At 38.1% G+C, this 21,264-nt stretch overlaps 1 protein-coding gene across 5 annotated transcripts in view; it reads right to left on the bottom strand.

The window, feature by feature from the left end:
- Positions 1-21,264, bottom strand: part of PLIN2 (perilipin 2) — a 31,645-nt gene that overhangs the window by 8,849 nt on the left and 1,532 nt on the right. For 3 of the 5 annotated variants that reach the window (XM_072655592.1, XM_072655608.1, XM_072655617.1), the window contains exons 2-8: positions 20,599-20,650; positions 20,015-20,210; positions 19,021-19,103; positions 11,507-11,792; positions 10,664-10,845; positions 7,809-7,943; positions 7,110-7,400 (exon numbers count right to left, since the gene is read on the bottom strand). In XM_072655592.1, coding sequence (XP_072511693.1) covers positions 7,110-7,400; positions 7,809-7,943; positions 10,664-10,845; positions 11,507-11,792; positions 19,021-19,103; positions 20,015-20,210; positions 20,599-20,628 — 1,203 coding nt within the window. In that variant the 5' untranslated portion in view covers positions 20,629-20,650. Of the gene's footprint in view, positions 1-6,447; positions 7,401-7,808; positions 7,944-10,663; positions 10,846-11,506; positions 11,793-19,020; positions 19,104-20,014; positions 20,211-20,598; positions 20,651-21,264 lie in introns of those variants that run through there. The other 2 variants (XM_072655599.1, XM_072655626.1) reach the window with 2 other exon arrangements.

The raw sequence follows: 21,264 nt of genomic DNA, 5'->3' as shown, positions 1-21,264 counted from the left end.
GACTACATGTAAACAGCCAATCTTTGTCTTAGCCAGAACTAGCTCCTGGACTGGTATCTGAGACAAAACTAATCTAAAACCTAACTTTAGCTAATGAGTGTCTAAGACTTTTCACAATAAGATTGCATGCGGAGGATTAGTTTAAGGAAGGCTGTTAAATGAATACAGTGAATTTTTGGCATCTCTAGGACTCCTCTTTCTTCATTTTGATGGCTTAATGGTCCTGAGACTGGAGTCAGGTAGATCTGACTTTGAATCCCACTTGACACTTAATAGCTGTGTTGCCATAGGCAGATTCCTCATCTTCTCGGAGGATGACATCCAAAGTACTACACCTTGATCGGTGAGTGTCATGAAATAATATTTTTACAGTGCTTTACTGTTTGCAAAGTACTTTACAGTTACTATCCCATTTGATCCTCATAACAACTCTGGGAGCTAAGTGCTATTATCCCCATTTTATAGATGAGGAAAGGGAGGCAGAGAGGTTGTTAGTTGCATAGTGTCAGATAGTGTCTGAGGACTATCTTGGACTCAGATCTTCTTCCACCACAGCAGGTCCAGCTCTCTATGCAATTTGCTACCTCGATACCCAGAGTGTGGAGAAGACCTGGATTTAAGTGTTGCCTCTGACCCATACTACACTTCCTGTGTGACCCTGGACAAAACACTTAAATTCTTATTCAAATACAGCTTTAAGGTTTGAAAATTTCTTTACAAATGTTCTCTTTTTTTCCTCTCAACAGCCCTGGAAATGGGTAGATGCCATCAGTATCCCTGTTTTATGAGGATAAATGAGGCTAAGAGAGGTTAAGGAATGTGGCCAGGATCATACAGCTGGTAAGTGTTTGAATCTGGATTTGAATCCAGAACTTCTGACTTTTAAGTTAAATTTTTCTCCACTGCACCATTTATTCTCTTCCCCTCTCCAAGTCTCTAATGCTATTAAAGCCTCTTTACTCTCAAGGTCGCTGGGTGGCAGTGTGACATTGTGACAGGCCTGCAGTCAGGCCTGAGTTCAAATCCAGTCTGACACTTATTAGCTATGTGACCTTAGGCAAGCCATTTAAACCTGTCTGCCTCAGTTTCTTCATCTATAAAATAAACTGGAGGAGGAAAGGAAAAACCAGTCCAGTATCTTTACCAAGAAAACCTTAAATGGAATCACAAAGAGTTGGACACAACCCAACAACTCTCAAGGCCAAGTACCTTTCTTCTTTCTACCCTCACTGGACCACTTAGCATTAGGTATTTACATTTTAAGCCTTGTCTCCTATAAAAGGAATTTCAGCCAATTAGGAATAAATGAGGGCATATACTGTCAAGTAATGAATGGTATCAGCTGTTTTTGCTGAACTAGGTTTTTGTGTTTTAGAACAGAAGAGCACTAGGCTAGGGAGTGAAGATGAAATAAAATAAAAATAAACGTAATGTAAACACAAAAGGCATTAAAAAGCTTCAAGGGGCAAAACATAGGTGAAGCAGTCACTTTGGGGTGGTGGCAAACTTCTTTTGCCCCTGATGGTCTCCTTGTTGAGGTTTCTCATTTTGAATTAGTACACTAACATTCAAGGGGCTTTTTTTTGAGTCTATTTTAAACTTTATTATTTATTTTTATATTATGAACCTATTGAGCAGTCTAGGAAAACTGAGGAACCCATCCCTCAGAAAATGCATAAAATAAAAATCTTAGGATTACAATGGAAAGCCATTATGTTGAAATAAAAATTGGATTTTCCCCACCCAAGTTCATAGACCTCCATTATCCCAAAATTAAGAATCCTTGTTGAAGAAGTAGGCTTGGTATTTGCTACAGTCCAGGAGAAAACAGGCCCACAATCTTCACTAACCTGCACCTGATGTACCTGATGCTGACTTTGAAGGAAAAATTAGTTTTGATTTTAGGGTGCACAGGAGACTGAGACACCAAGTATCTAGTTTATGGAATGTCTCCCTGGTTTTTTATTTTCCTGTCATACCTACATACACTTTAATCCATCTCTTTAGCCCAAAAGATGGAGGGCAGGAAATCACAGCCCTTTCTTTCTCACTTTGTTTTCTTCCCTACCTTCAACCTAGGTCTCTCCTGAAACATACTCAGGAAGCCCTCTAGTACTAGGACACCTAGCAACAATTAGGTGAGACCTGGGAAGTCAGATAGGGTGCTCCAGACTTTTCAAGTGGAAGAAAAAGGGAAGTGTTACATGAAAAGAAATTTCACTCCTGGGGGAAGACAGGAAGATAGGAACTATATAACCCTAGTTGTCCAACTGTGCTTTTGTCCTTAATCATGGTAGGAAAAGTGAATGGGAACTGTGATTGTTGGCATTCATTTATGTGACCATTTACCATTATCTTTGATGCCTCATTACCTTATAGCACACTGATGTACATCTGTACCATTAAGTAACAGTTATTCTGTGTTTTGTGAAAGCTATCATGATTTTCTACAATTGAATGTTTAGTATTCATGCACCATGGTCATTTGCTCACAACTTAAAAAAGAACACCAGTCACCAGTCCCAGCCCCTTTTCTTTTATTCAAGTAATTTGCACAATTATTGAATATGTATTTCTGTGACAGGGGAAAAGATAGTCCTCTTCCTTTATGCTGTGACTTGTCCCTATTATCAGACTAGGAAAAACTGGGAGTAGTAAGTTTACATGAATTACAAAATCATTCTATTTGGTAGACACACTAAACTTCTTTCAAAAGATCAACTTTAATCCCATCCAAAAGTTGCATTCATTCAACTACTTAGAGGTACACTCTTAAGTTAACATTCTGGAGGCCATAAGGATGCAGTTTTTAGGATGAGAAAATCCACAGCCACCATATTGAGTTTCCCTTGCATGTGCCCTAAATACAGGATATCTGAAAGCTTTAATAGTCTAAGGCTGAACTGAGACTTTTGGGACACACTGTATTTTTTTTTTTTTGGAAGAAGTCCTAGGACACCGCATTTTGAGATCTCCATCATACTTTGAAATGAGTAGCTGGTAATGCAGTGGATAAAGCACTGAATCCAGAGTCAGGAAGACTGCTTTCATTAGCCAGACTTCCTGAGTTCAAATCCAAGCTCAGACACTTAGCTATATGACCCTGGGCAAATCCCTGTTTGCCTCAGTCATCATCTGTAAAAATTAGGTGAATAAGGAAATGGCAAACCACTCCAATACTTTTGCTAAGAAAAACCCAAATGAGGTCATTTAGAATCAGACAATTGAAATGATTAAACAACAAATCATACTCCAAATGATTACACTTTTTTTTCATTTAAATTGAAGTACTGGTTCAATCTTTTAAGCTCTCCTCTCTCACCATAAGCATGAAGATATAGTTGGCTTTTAGAACATGTGAAATAAAACCCAGCTCTCTCAACTTTTATCAAAAAAAAATGGTGATGCTGATTCCCTCATAGCTAAAGCATTTGATACTTGCATTGTAAGTGCTCATCTTTATTGGGGGATTTGATCAACACTGCAATCTTGACCTTAGTAAATGAATCTAATTATACATTCATCTAAATTTTCCAGGTTTTTTTAAATTAGAGCACCGGAAAATGCCCAGACTATATTATCTCTTGACCCTTACATCTAGATAGTTGGATATATATATTATGTATAAAAATAACTTTAATATATATACATATATATGTGTATATATATATATGTATATATATATATACACATCTAGATAGTTGGATAGTTAATATAATATAGTTGGATAGTTAAATATTATGTATATATATGAAACTTTTTTTTAAAAGCCTTCACTGCTTAATGAAAACAATCTCAGGTAGTAAAAGAGCCTGAATCCTTCTCAGTGACTATACTCAATGACAAGTACACAACCAAATTTCATTTCTGGTCTCTTCCCCTGTCCAGTGCCAGATTAGTCTGTCGCTTATGTAAAGCATGTTCTGCATTTACAAGAAGAAATTAAAATCTAAAATTATTGGAACAACAAAGTCACAAACAACAACCATGAAGGTTTAATGCATAGTAGGCAAATGTTGGAGTTGAGATAATACGTGCTACTAGGCAATTTTCTTTAGAGAAGTCACAAAGATCTGTTTCAGAAGGATCGTCTGCCCACTCAGGAATGGAATACTCACTTCGTTGGCTTTCATTAGCCAAGCTCTGCTCCACCACCAGCTTCCCTGCCATCCCTGGGGTTATTCCCCATGGCCTGGGATGTGTTCTTTCACCTCTGCTGTGGGGGAGAGGAAAGAGGAAAGACACTCCTTCAAGGTGTGCCTCAAGTGCTGCTTCCTACAAAAGGCCTTTCACAATTCCACTAGTTGTTCCACTATCAACATTACATGGTATATTACTTTGCTCTCTCCCTGTGGAATGTAAGTTGTTTGCTGGCACATCAATTCATGTTCTATTTTGTCCTATAAGTGTGACTTGGAATTTTGGGGGTTTTTTATGCTAGCTAAAATGTATTTGTATTTAACAAGCCTGTGAAGGATACACTTAGCTCCATCTTATAGAAGCAATGAGGCTCAGACAAGTCACTAGCCCAGGATCACCTAGATGTTTCTGGCTCCAGGTTCAGCACTATAACAAGCAGTATGATAGAATGCAGTGATGTCAAACTAAAATCCACTAAACTATACATAAAGGATCCCTGAGAGTCAGTCACACATTCACTTAGAAAACCACATATCAACATTATCTATATCCACATGTATTTTTTTCAATAAACATTTCCAATTACATTTTAATCTTGGGCTGCAATCTAGGCCTCATATTCAAAAGGTCTCGTTATAGAGGATGCAGTGTTAGATTTGAGAGAATCTGTAACACCTACTTCCCATTTACCAACTGCACATGGGCTCCTGGGGAAGTAACTTGACTTTTGAGCTTCAATTTCCTCATCTGGAAAATTAAGGATAGAGGGGGAGGGACCATGGATGGCCTCAAATGTTCCCATTCCCATCAGCTCTAAATCTACAATCATTTATGATCTCCTGATTATCCACCTGAGTGCTCTGCCTTCTGTATGGTTGTCAGCTAAACATCAGTCTTATAAAATAAGCAAAACGGGTAAGATTATACTGGTCTGGATTTAGTGTTGTCAACATCAAAACATGTCCTTAGACTATCCCTATTAAAAGTATTATTAAATGCTCAAAATGGTAGTGGCTGTCACAGTATGCATGATTAGATTTGTTTTAGTTCTGTCACCCTGAGGGCCCACACAGAAGAAATCAGATGAAAGTGGGGAGATTTCATGTAAAATCCAAATCTCCAATTCAGAAATCTCTCTTTATGTATAAGAAAAGGAGGCAAGTGTGAGAGTGTGAGAGACAGAGAGTGTGTTTGTGTGTATGCTGGGGGTGGGGGGGGGGTGTACCATTATCTACACTTTGAGGTCACTGACATTCATTCACTCTTTCCACTGCCATATAGTGATCATCAAAGCCTTCCTAAATTTAACAAGATAGGCACCTGAAACAAGAAACAACAAATCTTGGAAGATTACTGCGAAGGAACAGGAGTTTATGGCAGCTCTGCCACTATTTATGTAAATGCTAAATAAGTACTAGTGTACCTAAAGCTCTTAGCCAACTTCTCCATTTCATCTTCCCAACAAAAGTTAATGAGGAAGGTATCTCCATATTACCTCTAGGTCAGGAAAATGGGGCAGAGATTTATCCAACATTACATGGCTCATGAATAGAATTTGAACCCAGGTCTGATCCCACATCCAGAATTCCTTGCTATCATACCATGCTGCTTTCTCTACATAAAAAATTTTCATTAATCACTTTTTAAAGAAAAAAATGCTAAGGATTTTCCAAAATATTCTATAGAAGCTAGAAGGGCAAACATTTTGGTTCTCCAAGGAAGAAAGTCAATCTTTTCCGGTGCTTGCCATTAATGCTAAGTTAGTTTTAATCTCCTGGTGAAGATAACAATGAATATTGTTGAATATGAATAGGAAATTAAAAATGAAAATGAAATAATGAAATAGAACTTCTTAATTTTGGCTAGAATGGTTAAATGACTGACTCCCTCACCACTCTGAATGAGATTAAGTACTGGAGTACTAATTGATTTCCTGAATTCCTCTCTACACTAAGTCCCCTTCCTCTCTTATTAGGACCCAAACTCCCTAATAAGGAGATGTGAGCTTTGGCTTCTTCTGCCCTAGGTCTGAGTAAGAATGATTGATCAACTGCAAAAGATCCCATCCCATAGATTAAAAGACAAAAATACTAACTTATTGAGCAGTTCACCAGAGAGAAGTTAAGGAAGAGTCAGTGATCTCTAGGCATAAGTCACATCTGAAATGTTTCCAACCTTTCATTGTTAAAAAGCATTTAAGTAGTTTTTGAATATGCAGCTGTCCCATAATTTAACCAGCCAGCTTCATGCTTTATAGAAGGCCAGACACAAAGCACCTAGAACAAACAGCATGAATCTGAGGATAAATGCTAGTAAGAAACTTTTTATTAATTTTCAATATTATTTAGAACAAAAAAAATTTTTAAGGTCCAAATAAAATTGCCAAAGCACTCACATAACTGGAAGAGGACAGAAATAGTAAGAAACCTCAATCTAAAAAGGGCCCCAACAAGTATACTAGTTATGGCAATCGATTTTTATGACGGTTTATTTATTTAATACAGTTGCTTAGACTGTAGGGCTACTGCTCACCCCAGCAAACCCTTAGTTGGTTGAACTGTTTAGCAAGTTCTAGTCAAGCTCTGATGCCCAATTCTCCCACTTTGCATATCAAAGACAGAACGTGACAGCCAGCCAGATAAGCAGGAGAAATTCCCTACAGTGAGCTGCCCAAACCATTTAAAATCCATTCTCCTATTCTTTAGCAAGTTTAAGGCTGAGATTTCTCTAGAAGTGGGAAAGGATGGTGTTCATTAGCTCTAGCCCTCCTCAATTTTGAATTATTTGCAGCATGATACTTTTAACTTAGAAGAGTCATGGTGTCTAGCTGGCAGAAGAATATAACGTCACGTAAAAGGTTAAGCTGTGCTGCGTTCAAGCTGTTTGTCCTCGTGGCTGGATGTCTCTCGCCTTTCACTTTGGTGCTCAGCAATCCGAGATTCAACCAGCTGAGGATAAAAGGGACCTACCAGCCAGTTGAGAGGAGTGTTGTTAACAAGATAATCCATCACGTCATCTAAAGACTCCTTCATTTTCTGCAGCTGCCCTTTGCTGGAACTGAGGAGACCATCTGATACTTCCTTAAAGGAAGTGGCATTTCGAAATACTGAGTAGACTTCACCAGCCATTGACCCAACATGGTGGGCTTGATCTTGAATATTCTGGGGTAGCCCCTGGATGCTGGACATAAGAGTAAGGCAGGTGGTCTGGAGCTGCTGTGTAAGGTTCCGAGCTATAGTTAGAGTCTGGGATTCAATATGCTAGGGGAGGGGGAGGGGGAGGGGGAGGAAGAGAGAAAAAGAAACACAGTTCAAATTAATCTGTTATGGATTACTTTCTTCTTTGGAGACATAAGAGGATGGCATAATACATGTTGCAAGGGATACATATGGTAAAGAATCCTGGAGTTCCTCCTCAAAAATGGAAGGCAATAATTCATGGAGGAATGCAAACAAACAGAAAGTAGGCTGTTGGACCTATAGAACTAATATCTTATATTTACAGAAGACCAAAACTAAGGGAGGAACTCCAAAGTGGCAGCATCAACAAAATTGTCTAAACCTTTAGTATCACAAAAAGCTATAGAGAAATTAGATTATATGAATTATATTATTTACTTGGGAATTCTCTAAAAAAAAATCTTTGTTTTACTCCAAGTTGTCATTTACCTCAGCACAATGGGATTCATCCGTGTCATCATGGCCTATACTCCTCTTCCATTCCAGCCATGAGAGATACAGCTTATCCTGGGCATCCTGTAGTTTTTGGTTGGCACTATGAACATTCTTCCTGGCAAACTCTATCTATATTGCATAGGAATGAAAACAGACATATCAGAGTAGAAATAGGAATCCACAAACCAAGAGGTTAGGCTTTATGCTTATGAACTTTAAAAACGAAAGTTTATACTCAAGATTTAGAGAAAGAGAGAGACACATACACACACGCACACACACTCACGGGGGCAGGCCGAGGGGGAAGAAATGGTAGAAGTTCAATAAATTTGGGGGGCCTTATAGAAAAGGTTAGTTAATCCAGTTCTTTTCAATTTAGGGGTTTTTTAAGGGAGGTGTCTGTGATGGTAGGAGAAAAAGGAAGAAATTTTATGTAATCTAGAAAGAAATACAGTAATTTTCTCATTAAGGGATTTTGTGTTACAAGAAGCCTTAGAAGTCTAGTGATGACTAGAAAATGAAGTCCAGAGAATAAAAAAATTTTATAGGCAGGCAGAATTGATTTCCAGTCCAGTTTTCTTTCTGCTAAACTATGCTTTCTTCTACCTGTATCTTTTGAGGCACTCAAAAGCATTTCACTAACATAGCTTATTGGTGAGATAATAATCCATAAAATTCACCACCACTGTTAAGGAGAGACATGAAAGATAATGCATACAAATGAAAAAGATTGACGCTAAAGTAAGTTTTAAAGGGTCACAAGTTTATCTAGAATAGTTTTCATATGAATTGTGATTAGGATTCATCAGAATTCATAATGCTGCCTGTTCCAGTTTGCTTGGTAGAATGGTATCCATTTGGTATATATATTTTAAGAAGAATACCACCTAAACAAATATATTGGTAATGATTGGCTTAACATTAACTCAGGTAAAAAAAAATGTATTCCGATCTAGTCCATAGCTATTTGTTCCAATTAACATAGAACAAGGGCAGGCTGTCACTGAGTGGTATAGGTACCAATTATACCAAAACAATCTGATTAGCTAAAGTACTTAACACCATGAGCCATAGTTAAAGTGGTCAAGAGATAGGAGAAGTTTTTAAAAGATGAATTAAATGAAAGTGACCATTTACAGATATGCTACAAATGAGTAACAGTAAAAGAAAGTAAATTAAGATAACTAGAGATTTGCTATAAATGACATTTATTCACAAAAATAAAAATTCACCACACTGGAATGTCTGGAAGACAAGCACTCTGATGTACTGTGAGTAGATCTATGAAATGGCCCAGCCATTCTGGAATTCTGTAGGAAAGTGGCTTATTCCTATACTTTCTGATCCAGCCATCACGCTACTGGGCATAACCCAAAGAAGCAAAACACTGAAACAAATGTCCAGTATATACCAAAATAAATAGATCACGCAAGGGTAGCAATGAATAAGAAACACTGCGTTAGGAACTGCTGAATGTAAAGAAATATTGTGTAATAAGGTATTACCAATGATGAATTCAGAGAAATGAGGAGGTTTATGTAAACTGATAAAGAGTAAGATAAGCAGAACCCAGAATACATATGCAATGCCCTGTAACAATGTAAATTAAATGAGCATTAGAATGAAGTTAAAGTCTTAACTAACAAGGGAAAAAAAATAAAGTCCCAGAGAAGAGATAATGAAGCATAAATACTTTTTCCATTCCCAGCAGAGAAGTAAGATGTTCAAAGGAAAAAAGAAATCTGCATCATCAGATGTAGTCTCTATAGTGAATATTGTTTCTAAAGAGTTGCTTTGAAGAAAGGATCAAATCTGGAGTTGAGGAGGAGCAGAGATCAGGTAGCAAAAGGTGCCAATAAAGTTTTGAAAGTATAGCAGTACTTTTGGAAATCTGTTCCCCTTCATGGGTTGGCCTGCCTATTAGAGTACCTTGCCCAAGCACTTTTTTCCCATACCATAGTTTTCCTTTTGATTAACATTCTTTTAAAAATCAAATAAGTCTAGAGGATTTGGGAGAACCAGCCTTTTGTGGTCTGGGAGGCAGATCCCTCTCGTTGCCAGAGATCCAGGTAAAGCTAGGTCTGTTAATGGCTCCGCTAAATTACAAGTGAAGTAACAGGTTATGGTGACCTGTCCTGGGAATGCAAGCAGGATTTATAGCTTGCTAAGAAATGAAACGAATTGTCAAAAACTCACATTAATTTTGAAATTTAATCTATTTTTACACCGGAGTGTGCTTGAATAATAGAAAAGTACCTAAGCGGAGTTATATATCTATTCCTAAATTCTTCCCAGTGATCTGATTTGAATGCCAATTCAGGTTTTTTCCAATAATCAGCAAGTATTTAAGTAGTATATATGGTGGACTAGCCTTTCAGAATACTAAGACAAAACACAAAAACCCATCATCTCTGCATTTAAGAAGCTTACATAATAAAAGTAATATGAGGAGGGGGAAGGAGTGGCAGACCACAGTTAGTGGCATTGGAGCTGAGTTTTACAAGAGGAGAAGATTTTTAAGAGGAATAAAGAATGTGGCAGCTAGGTGAGATAATGGCGAGCCCTATGGATATACAGTGGATAGATGAGTGTGGGGAGGCAGACTGCCTGTAAGGAGGCATGCAGATGGCAACAGACTACAAGGAGAGTGAACTGGGTAATAAGGGCAGGGCTAGGTTGGAGCCGGGTTGTCAAGTTCTGTAAATAAAGAGAAATGCTATATTTGATTCTAGAGGCAGTGGGGTTGAAAATGACATTACCCATGAAAGTATTTCCATCCTACCCCTACCTCACCCTCCCAACGAATTTTATTCATCACAGCCAGTGAACTTATTAAAGGAGGTTTTTACCAGATTCATAGTGGAATGCAGCTGAGAAATGGTCTCTTGGCCTTTGTGTCTGGCCTCATTAACTCTGCTTAAGGCCTGCTGGTAGGCACGTGAGCGGAGTTTGGTGGACAAAGATCCCAAACGAACATAGTAACTTGGTTTCTGAACCACATCAAACCCTTCAACTTTCTTTGCTTCTTTTTCTGAAATTAGAGATTGTGGTGGGGAGAGAAGAGTCCAGATTAGTTTCACTGTCAGTCTGTAGCAGCTGTGTATATTTAAGATCACAGGACTGAGATGCCCTCTTTTTAGGGACAAATAAAACAGAAGTCCAGGAGTTAAATGACCCATCCCATTCAGTAAACACAGGCCTGGGAACTGAACCCAAATCTCCCAACTCCATAACAACAATAATGATAGCTAGCATTTATATAACACCTACTATGTGCCAGGTACTGTGTGTGTACTAAGCTCTTTACAAATATGATCTCATTTGATTCTCACAACAACCCATTCAAGGTAGGTGTCATTATTCTCATTTATAGTTTGGGAAACTGAGGCAAAACAAAGTAACAAGATCACATAATGTGGCCAAGGTCATAAAGCTGGAAAGAGTCTGAAGTCAAATTTGAACTCAGGTCAGGTCTTCCTGACTCCAGCAGTTGTCTCACTACACTAATAATTAAAAGAGTTAGATGATTTTTTAATTCATAGGAATCATAGTCCACTCCTATTGCACCCCTACTACTCCCTGCCCCCTAAAATTCAACTCTATACTTATTTGTACAATTTTGGAGCTTTAAAATCACCCAAAACTTTTACAAGAAACTTTTCTAAGGTGGAACCAACAAGAACTGATCTTACCTAGTTCCTCTTCAGTGAGTGGAAGATACTGATCCACAAGGAATTCTGACTTGCTAAGCGCGTTCTCAACTCCACTGCTCACCATCTGTACCATGCGACTTCCCAAGACAGTGTTGATACTTCCACTCACCACAGACTTGGTCATTTCCACACTGTCATTAACGGCCCCTTTTGTTCTTCCCACAACTCCATTAATAGTGTTAGTCACAGAATCCTTGGCACTGGTCACAGTCGTAGTCACAGCATCCTTTGCACCAAACACTGCACCCTTGGCATTGGCAACAACCTAGAAGAAGAGGAGAGTTATTTGACTTCCAAGTTGAAGATGCTTCTGCAACTATGAGAAGGGAAGCTAGAAAAAGACAAGATTGGAGGTCATGTGAGTGACACTGGGTGACAGACCTACATACAGGACTACAAAAGAATCTGCTAGCTTGTAAGTCAGGATTCTTAACCTCGGGTTCATGAACTTTAAAAAACAATTATTTTGATGTTTTGCATGCCTTCATAAGTATAATAGGTATTCTACTTCTTGCCTCCTCAATAGGTGGGAAAGGGACAGATGGGAAAGAATTCAGAAAATAAGTATATTTCAATATAATTGACTTCTTTTTTTAACCCTTTGTATTTTATTTTATGCATCTAAAAACATTTTGAGAAGGTATCTATGAACTTTAGAACTGCCAAAGAGAAGCAGGTAGGTGGCACAAAGGATAGCAGTGGGCCTCAAATACCCAAGTTCCAATCCATCCTCAGACACTTACTAGCTGTGACCCTGAGCAAGTTTAACTGTCTGCCTCGTTTCCTCAACTATAAAATGGGGATAATAGCGCCTATTCCCCCTCCAGCAGTTTTGAGAAACAAGTGGGATATTTGTACAGTGCTTGGCATATATTAGGCACTTCACAAATTATTTTCCCCTTTGCTTCCCCATGAAACAGAAAAGATTAGGAAGTTCCGTTCTGTAGTCTAGAAGATGTTCCTCTTTTCTTTATGTCTATATACAAGATCACACACTAGTCTCTATACATGATCATACTTCTTAGAGGATGGACTCTCATTCTCCCTTGTTTAGGAAGAATCCTAAATTAGGATCCCAAGTTTGCAAGCTAAGAAGGTCTTTACCTTCCATGTAATTGAGATAAAAATTCTAACATAAGGGGAAGACAATTAAAAGGAGTGCTGACCTGTAGCCTTCCCACCATACTAAAAACAGGCATTAAATTGCAAAGGAAGATTTTTTTGAGATTAAGAGAAGAAATGTTTAACAGCCTCTGCTACTTAGAAAATCAAGCATTCCTTGGATGCTTCATGGCATGGAGCTGACACCATCTCTCTCCTAAGTTCAATCAAGGCACAAGTCTGGACTCCCTCAGATTCAACAGGGGCAGTTAGGTGGCACAGAGGATGGAGTGCTGGGCCTGAAGTCAGGAAGACATCAAATGTGACCTCAGATACATACTAGTTGTATGACTTTGGGCAAGTCACTTAACCCTGTTTGCCTCAGCTCCATCTATAAAATGAGCTGGAGTAGGAAATGGCAAACCACTCCAGTACCTTTGCCAAGAAAACCCCAAAAGGGGTCACTCACAAAGAGTCAAATGTGACAAGCAACTCAACAAGACAAAAATATAAACAGAGGTCAAAATCCAATATAAATCAATTTCTATGGGAGGTCTAATCTCTTCTATTTTTTTGTTTTATACACTTTTAGTAAGCCTATACAACATACAAAAATATGCAAAATCTAGGACATTGGCCCAGTCCAATCACTCATCATGTCGCCATTCTATTATATTATAATCATTCTAAAAACTGGCTTGTTTTTTGTGGCTTTTTAAAATTTTCCCCACAAGAGATTTATACTAGAAGCAGAGAGACTTCAAAGAAAGAAACCAGTTTTGTTTAAGACGTTTATTTAGTCAAAGGTCAAGAGCAAATGAGATTTTACATGTGTGCATGGGCGCGCGCGCGCGCGCGCACACACTCACACATCACTTGAGGCTCCTTTGAATCCATTAAGCACCTTAATTTGATTTTTCCAGTGGGAGGAGAATAATTTAACTAGCTTAGATACCTTTGACTTCAGGGTCAATTATAATAATTTAGTTGAGAAAAAGATTGGCCACACTGGGCCAAGCAGAGACCCCTTCTCCAAACAAACTTATTAGTGGTTGGATTGAGGTTAACATTTAAAGAACTCCAGTGAATCTTTCTCAGATTAGGAACTATCTGGAAATATAGGCTAAATCTAATAGTAAGACTTCAACAGCTTAGTCTCAAAATAAAAGTACTAACTCATATTAGGTGAAAATGAGTTAGATGTTAAATTGGCTAAAGCCTCTGAAAATTAAGAGTAAGAAAATCACTAGAAACTAGATTCATAATTAATAGCTTTTACTACTGCATTATTTGTAATTGAAGGTATTAAGGTCAAGTTCACAGAGGAAAAATAAGCCTGATCTAGAAACTGCATCAAACCTGAAGAGGTTTATTCACAACTGTGGTACCATGAATATTTTTAATTTCAAATAATCCTAGGAGCTGATGGTGAAAAGGGTCACTCAAATACTTATTAAGCACCAGCTATGAATAAGGCCCTGTGCTAGGAATATAGAGATGATAACCTGTTCTCTTAGGAAACTTATGTTTCTTGGAGAGGGGAGATTATAAGGGGGAGAAAGGGATAGAAGAGGAAATATGTTATGTCTATGAATACCTCAGTATCTCCTTTCTGATGTCTAGGCAAACAAAGAGGAGCAGAGAAGGCAGAATTCTTGAATTTGAAGATGAAGGGTTAGTTTCAATTGTAGGTGTTAGCTGGGTTACAGCAGAGAGAGAATACAAAGGAAAGATTCATGGAAAGTAGTAGCAAAGTTCCTTGAAACGAGGAAAAAAGGTCGAGTCTAGCCTACGAATGAGCTGGGGATGGGGCAGGGGGGCATGGAAGGACGAATGAAAAAGGAGGAAGGAAGTGGACTGGGTAGATCAGTTTACCTAGCATTAATGAGAGTAGTGTGAGCTTGCTGGACATTTCTTATTTGGAGCCATATTTCTGGGACTTCTGAGTGCCAAAATCAAGAGTCAATAGATTTTTCTTTCACAACATGACTTTTATGAAAGTCTTTTGCATAACTACACATGTATAACCTATATTGAATTGCTTGCCTTCTCGGTGGGGATGGGTGGGGAGGGAGGAAGGAAGAAAAGTTGGAACTCCAAGTTTAAGGAATGAATGTTGAGAATTGTTTTTGCATACAACTGGGAAATAAGAAATACAAGTAATAGGGAATAAAAATCTATCTTGCCCTACAAGAAAATAGAGGAGATGGGGATAAGGGAAGGGAGGGGTGTGATAGAAGGGAGGGCAGATTGGGGAAAGGGGTCATCAGAATGCATGTTGTCTTGGGGTGGGCAGAGGGGAGAGATGGGGAGAAAATTTGGAACTCAAAATCTTGTGGAAATAAATGTTGAAAACTAAAAATAAATTAATTAAAAAAAAGAAATCAATATATTTTGTCTAGAAGTTGAACAGATGAAAACCCCTGAGGAAGGTGATCATTTTGAGAATTGATACGAAAAATACTGCAGAGATAGAATTGGTAAGATTCAGCAACTACTGTACAAAATGAGGAAGAAGGAAAAATTGAGACAATATATTTCACACAGAGGTGACAGTCTAAGGTCATAAATCTGAGCAAATGGGAAATAGTGTTACTATCAACAGAAAGAGAAGGTGGAGAGAAGAGTTAATTCCACTTTGGATACTTTTTTGAGTATGTAGTCAAAACAGTGAACTGAGGCTAGACAGCTAGAATTTGGAGTCATCGGCAGAGGTGATAATTAAAGTTATGGAATAGATGAAATCATTGAGGGAAATAGAGAAAAAAAATCAAGAGACAGAATCTTGAAATTCAGCTTCGTGTGTTTAAAAGTGAAAGACTAACAAAGCAGACAGAAGGAATGAGTTTAAGAATGTCATGGAAAGGGAAAGGATGAAAGGGATGAAGGTCAAGAAAAATGAAAGAAAAAATTGATTTAATGCAAGTAAGTGACTTCGTAAAAAGCTGGATTCATATGGTGGTAGGCTTCTAGAAACTAGATTCCAAGGGACTAAAGGATGCAAGGTGGTGAGAAAGCAGAGACGAGTGCAAAAGTCAGCTACCCCTTACAGTGTGCTTTTTGTATTTTCTGTCATCCTACCTTGTGAGTTTTCTTTTCACAGGCCTGTATTAGCCATTTTTAATCCATCTCCTTTAAACTACAGGAAGCCAGGAAGCTAAGGAGCCAAGCCCAGTAGATCCAAAATGATAAATGAGCTGTTAGGAAGGACTTGAGTAATCTGTGTATAGAAGGCCTTAAGTGTCCCCTGCACAAACTCTGTGATGTCTCTTCTACCTGTTCTGAGGTTTCTCATTTACTGCTAAGTTTCTGGTTCTAAATTATAGAAAATATCAGGGAAGTGACCTTCATATAAGGAAGATATCCTTGTACTTCATCTGGCAGGAAAGGAAGCCTTCTATTCTGGCATCCTATAGAAACTTCTGAGAAATAGACTATAATCTGGCTTGACAGGCTTGGAATTTTCTTTTACTTTGTTTTTTTGACCCCTGAAAACCTGTCTTAGTCTACTGTTAACAAGTACATGGTATACTTGTGTACTTCAGAGAGGTCATTTGGTTATAGGATTTTTTAAAATGGGAGATCTTTCTCTACTCTACTCTAAAGATCTACTCTAAAGATTGTTAGAATGATAATTAACAGTCTAGAAACAGCATCTAGGTCTTAAGACCTTATCTATTTCAGAGAACATTAGAAATATATTGATCAACGGATGCTCAAAGTTATTAGGACAATACACTTTCAGACCTTGGCCATTGTGTAGAATTGTGTACTTATAAAGGGAGGGCTTTTATTTTTGGCTTGTGAGGGGAGATAAGGACATAAATATCAAAGGCAAGAGCGTACAAAAGGAGGTTCACAAGGAGAGCAGCACTGGAAATAGCCAGGTAAATTTATAGTGTCATATGCAATCGTTTTCTGTTTTTTTGTATAAGGAAATACAAACATTTGTAAAGTTCACAACAATTTTTTAAATTATTAAGATGCAAATTATTAAAGAAAGACACTGTTATGAAAGATCATAAAATTAAGAATGGGAAGGACCCTTAGAGTTCATCTTTGTACTGCCACCTCTTCATTTTAGAGGATACAGAACCAGATAGTAAAGAAATTTCCTAAGGATCTTGAGCAATTCAGTAGGAGAGCCCCGGTTCTAATCTAACTGCAAATCAAGTTTTCTACATGGCAATAATACATAAATACTACTCATGGTTGGATAAAAATTGGCAGGGCCCTGGAAACACGAGTCCTGTAGTATGCCATACTTTCTTCAGGTAACAGTCTTAGTCCCAGTGAAAGTGACATTTCTATTTAAGGCATTATACTTACCATTTACTATTTACTGTTCTTTTGGGATAAATAGAATGAAAATACTTAAAGCAAGTTTGTCACTGTTTCAGATAAAGTTTCTTGGAGATTAGGTTTCACATGTTGGTTATTTTTTTCTTAAAAAGCACAGGAATGTCCCCAATTGATAAATGGTCAAAGGATATGAACAGGCAATTTTCAGAGGAAGAAATTAAAGATATCTATAATCATATGAAAAAATGCTCTAAATCACTATTGATTAGAGAGATGCAAATCAAAACAACTCTGAGGTACCACATCACACCTATAAGATTGGCAAACATGACAGAACAAGAAAATGATAAATGCTGGAGAGGATGTGGGAGAGTTGGAACACTAATTCATTGTTGGTGGAGCTGCGAGCGCATCCAACCATTCTGGAGAGCAATTTGGAACTATGCCCAAAGGGCTACAAAAATGTGCATACCCTTTGACCCAGCAATATCGCTACTAGGACTATATCCCCAAGAGATCATAAAAATGGGAAAGGGTCCCACATGTACAAAAATATTTATAGCAGCACTCTATGTAGTTGCCAAAAACTGGAAGTCAAGGGGATGTCCATCAATTGGGGAATGGCTGAATAAATTATGGTATATGAATGTAATGGAGTACTATTGTGCCATAAGAAATGATGAACAAGAAGACTTCAGAGAGGCCTGGAAGGACTTATATGACCTGATGCTGAGTGAAAGGAGCAGAACCAGGAGAACTTTGTGCACAGCAACGACCACAGTGTGCGGGAGTTTTTTCTGGTAGACTTGGAATTTTGTAATAACGCAAAAACTTCTTATAAAAAAAAAAAATCCCAAAGGTGGTTCTCAAGGCAAAATGCCTTCCACACTCAGAGAAAGAAATATGGAAGTCATTCACAAAATGTAGCAGATCATGTTTGTGTATGTGTATGTGTTTGTGTATCATGTTTTAATTTGTTATATGATTTCTTTCATTTATTTTAGTCTGACTACATAGCATGACTATAGTGAAAATATACTCAATAGGAAAGTATATGTAGAACCTATACAGAATTGTATGCAGTCGTGGGGAGGGAGGGGGGTAGTGGGGGGTAGGTGTGGGGGGGATAAAATCTCAATTGTATGGCAGTGATTGTTAAACATTAAAAAATAATAATAATTAAAAAAATATTTTAAATAAAAAAAAAAAAGCACAGGAATGACCGTCTTCTGCTCTTGATAGCAAAGTTGCTTAGTTCTCTTCTGACAGATCTTATGAATATTTGATACATTTCCCTTAAATCTATTAACATTTTCTAAAAATTTCATATTGTTGAAAAAAGTGAAGTTTAAAGTAGCCACCAATTTAATTTTAACTAACATATTTGAAGTTATATAAGCAGTTAACTATCAGGTTTGGTTTTTTTTAAAGAAACTCTGTTATTTATTTTATAATACACACATATAAGTACCTACACATATATATGCTTATGTGTGTATATATACATGCACATGCATAAGTTATTACAATATTGTATACACATCTGCTCTAAATGATATGTGTGTACTCACATACATAATGTGTTTATCACATTTTCTCCATTAGAATAGAAGCTTTTTGAGTTTAATGCTCCCTCATAACTTCTGCTGTTGCCCACCATTAGCCACTAAGTAGCACAGGAGGCATGGTCATCCACTACCTTGTTGCACTGGGCCTCAATAGGAGCCATAAAGTAACCACGATCCCGAAACTACAACACCACTGCCATTACAATGCTTGACATCGAACATCAATTGTTAGGGATATGTATGATCTACGAGGTGGTGGTATTCGGTGCTTGCCCCACTGTGAGGGGGGGGGGGGGGGCCATGAAACTGTTAAAGGTCCCTATAGGATATATAGGTTCTGAAATTTATCGCCAAAAGAGTGAGAACTCAACATACATGTCAGAAGGAAAGAAAAGGAGCCAAGCACGGTCCAGGCTGCCTGACAAAAGACAGTAACTTTTGCCTCTTTCCACATCAGTCACCCTATAAGGACTTGACCAATAGGATATAGAAAGCCCATCCACCTCTTCTGGAGGAGCTTACCTTATTCGTTGGCTGATTCAAAATGGGCAGTCTTTCTTCAATTCTATCCAATCCTAGACAAGCATAGTTGTTGGCAACAGCAACTGCATGGAAGAGTTAGTAAAGAGACAGTGTTGAGATGCAAGCTTTGATGCAAAGGGGAAACCAATTAAGTGATCTTTGACCTTTCATCCCAACAACTTGCTAGAATTGAGTTTTTATATGCTTAGTTTCCCCTAACCATCCCAACCCACCACAAACACCCAAGTTTACAACAGGGTTTTATCTATCAGCCTGGAAATAATGATAGCTTAGTTACCAAGAAAAAAGGAAAAAATAAATAGGTAGACTATGCTAAAGTTCAATATCAGGCTTCATTAATATCCTGCCTTATAGACCTCAACAATATTACAAGTTAAGCCAGGGTTCAGCTGAAGCCTCTTGTTCAAGAAATCTTAGGAATCAAAGAATACTTAGGCAGTCTCAAAATCTAGTTTTCCTAAGTCTGTTTTATGCTGTTCTTACACCAGTCTAACACCAATAATTAGTTTAAAAATAAAATTAAAAAACCCCAAGTACTTAAGTTAAGTTCCTGAGATATCAAAAAAGAGAAACCAAAACAAAAGAAACCAAAAGGCTAGATCCCCTGCCCTCAAAAAGCTTCTATTCTAATGGAGAAAATGTGATAAACACATTATGTATGTGAGTACACACATATCATTTAGAGCAGATGTGTATACAATATTGTAATAACTTATGCATGTGCATGTATATATACACACATAAGCATATATATGTATAGGTACTTATATGTGTGTATTATAAAATAAATAACAGAGAAAATACAGAGGATGGAAGGTACCTTAGAGAGGATGGCTTTAGCAGCTCGGGGCTGGGGAGTACAGAACAAGAAAGGCTTCCTGGAACAGGTAGTACTTTAGGCTGAATCTCAAAGGAAGCCAAGGGTAATTCTAAAAGCACTGGAACCAATATAGTCTTAAGTACAAGGACTTACTTTGAGGTTCTAATTTCTGGATGATGGGCAAAGCACTGGTCACTGCCACTGCAGTGATGGTCTTCATTCCCTTCTCTGCTATCTCACACACTGATTTGAGGTACGGATAGTGATCTTTTGTGCTGATGTAAGCAGATGACACCAAGTCATAAGTTGAACTCACCAAGGGAAGATTGGCCACTCTAGTTACCACATTCTGTGCAACCAAAATAGAGGATAAAAAAATGGTTAAGTCTTCCCAGGGGGGAAAAAGTGTTGAGAGGGGAGAAGAGGAAGGAGGCAGAAACCCTAGTCAAAAATATACCTGTTGTTCAATGTTTATAAGAACAAATAACTTTGAAAGATTTTAGGAACTCTGATCATCACAACAACCTATGCTATCCACCTCATTATAGACAGCTGGTGAACTCAGAGTGAAGATTGAGATTTCTTTTTTTTGAGGCATGGCCAACTGGAGAATTTGTTTTGCTCTACTATACATATTTGTATTTTGTTTTTCTTGCTTTCTCTATTTGGGGGTGGAGGGAAGAGGAGGTGGGAAAAGAATGCACATGTGATAAGAGAATTGAATTTTTTAGAAATACCTGTTGTGGATCAACTGCAACAGAAGCCATTTTAGTGTCTTATCTCCAGAACCTGCAAACAGAAAGCATTTGTTGTGAAATATCAGGTCCTTGCTCAAGATCAAGCACAGAGGCAACCTTCAATACTTCAACACTTTACCCACTTACCTTGGTTTAACCCAGTTTTCCCAACAGTTCCAAGTAGGACTGTGATTGCAAAATGCAGGGTGGGGAATAATAAGAAAGATGACTGGAAGGGATCAACATAATTGATCCTGAAAGCACAACAGTCGAGTATGAGTAGGTGAAGTGTCACAGTCAGCCCTACACTTTAGGAAAAGCAATTTGGCAGCTATTTGAAGGGTGGATTGGAGTGGGGAAAAGATTTGGGCAGAAAAATCTGGCCAAAGAGGAGGCAATTGCAATAGTCTATGAAAGTAGTATTAAAGGCACAAATTAGAGTAGGACCTATGTGGGTTGAGACAGGGATGCTGTAGATTTCAAAGTCAACAAGATCTGTCAACTGATTGAATATGGGGTAAGAGCAAGGTTTCATCCAACTCTAAAATCTACAGTAAAGCTGTCCCTCACTAAGGAAATTATATGTATGGGGGGGGGGGGTGTGCGCGCGCGCGCGCGCGCGCGCGCGAGAGAGAGAGAGAGAGAGAGAGAGAGAGAGAGAGAGAG

This window comes from Notamacropus eugenii, chromosome 1, assembly GCF_028372415.1.
Source record: "Notamacropus eugenii isolate mMacEug1 chromosome 1, mMacEug1.pri_v2, whole genome shotgun sequence".
Classification (NCBI taxonomy): Eukaryota; Metazoa; Chordata; class Mammalia; order Diprotodontia; family Macropodidae; genus Notamacropus; species Notamacropus eugenii.
The sequence above is the reverse complement of the archived record's forward strand: the minus strand, read 5'-3'. Positions and strand labels throughout refer to the sequence as shown.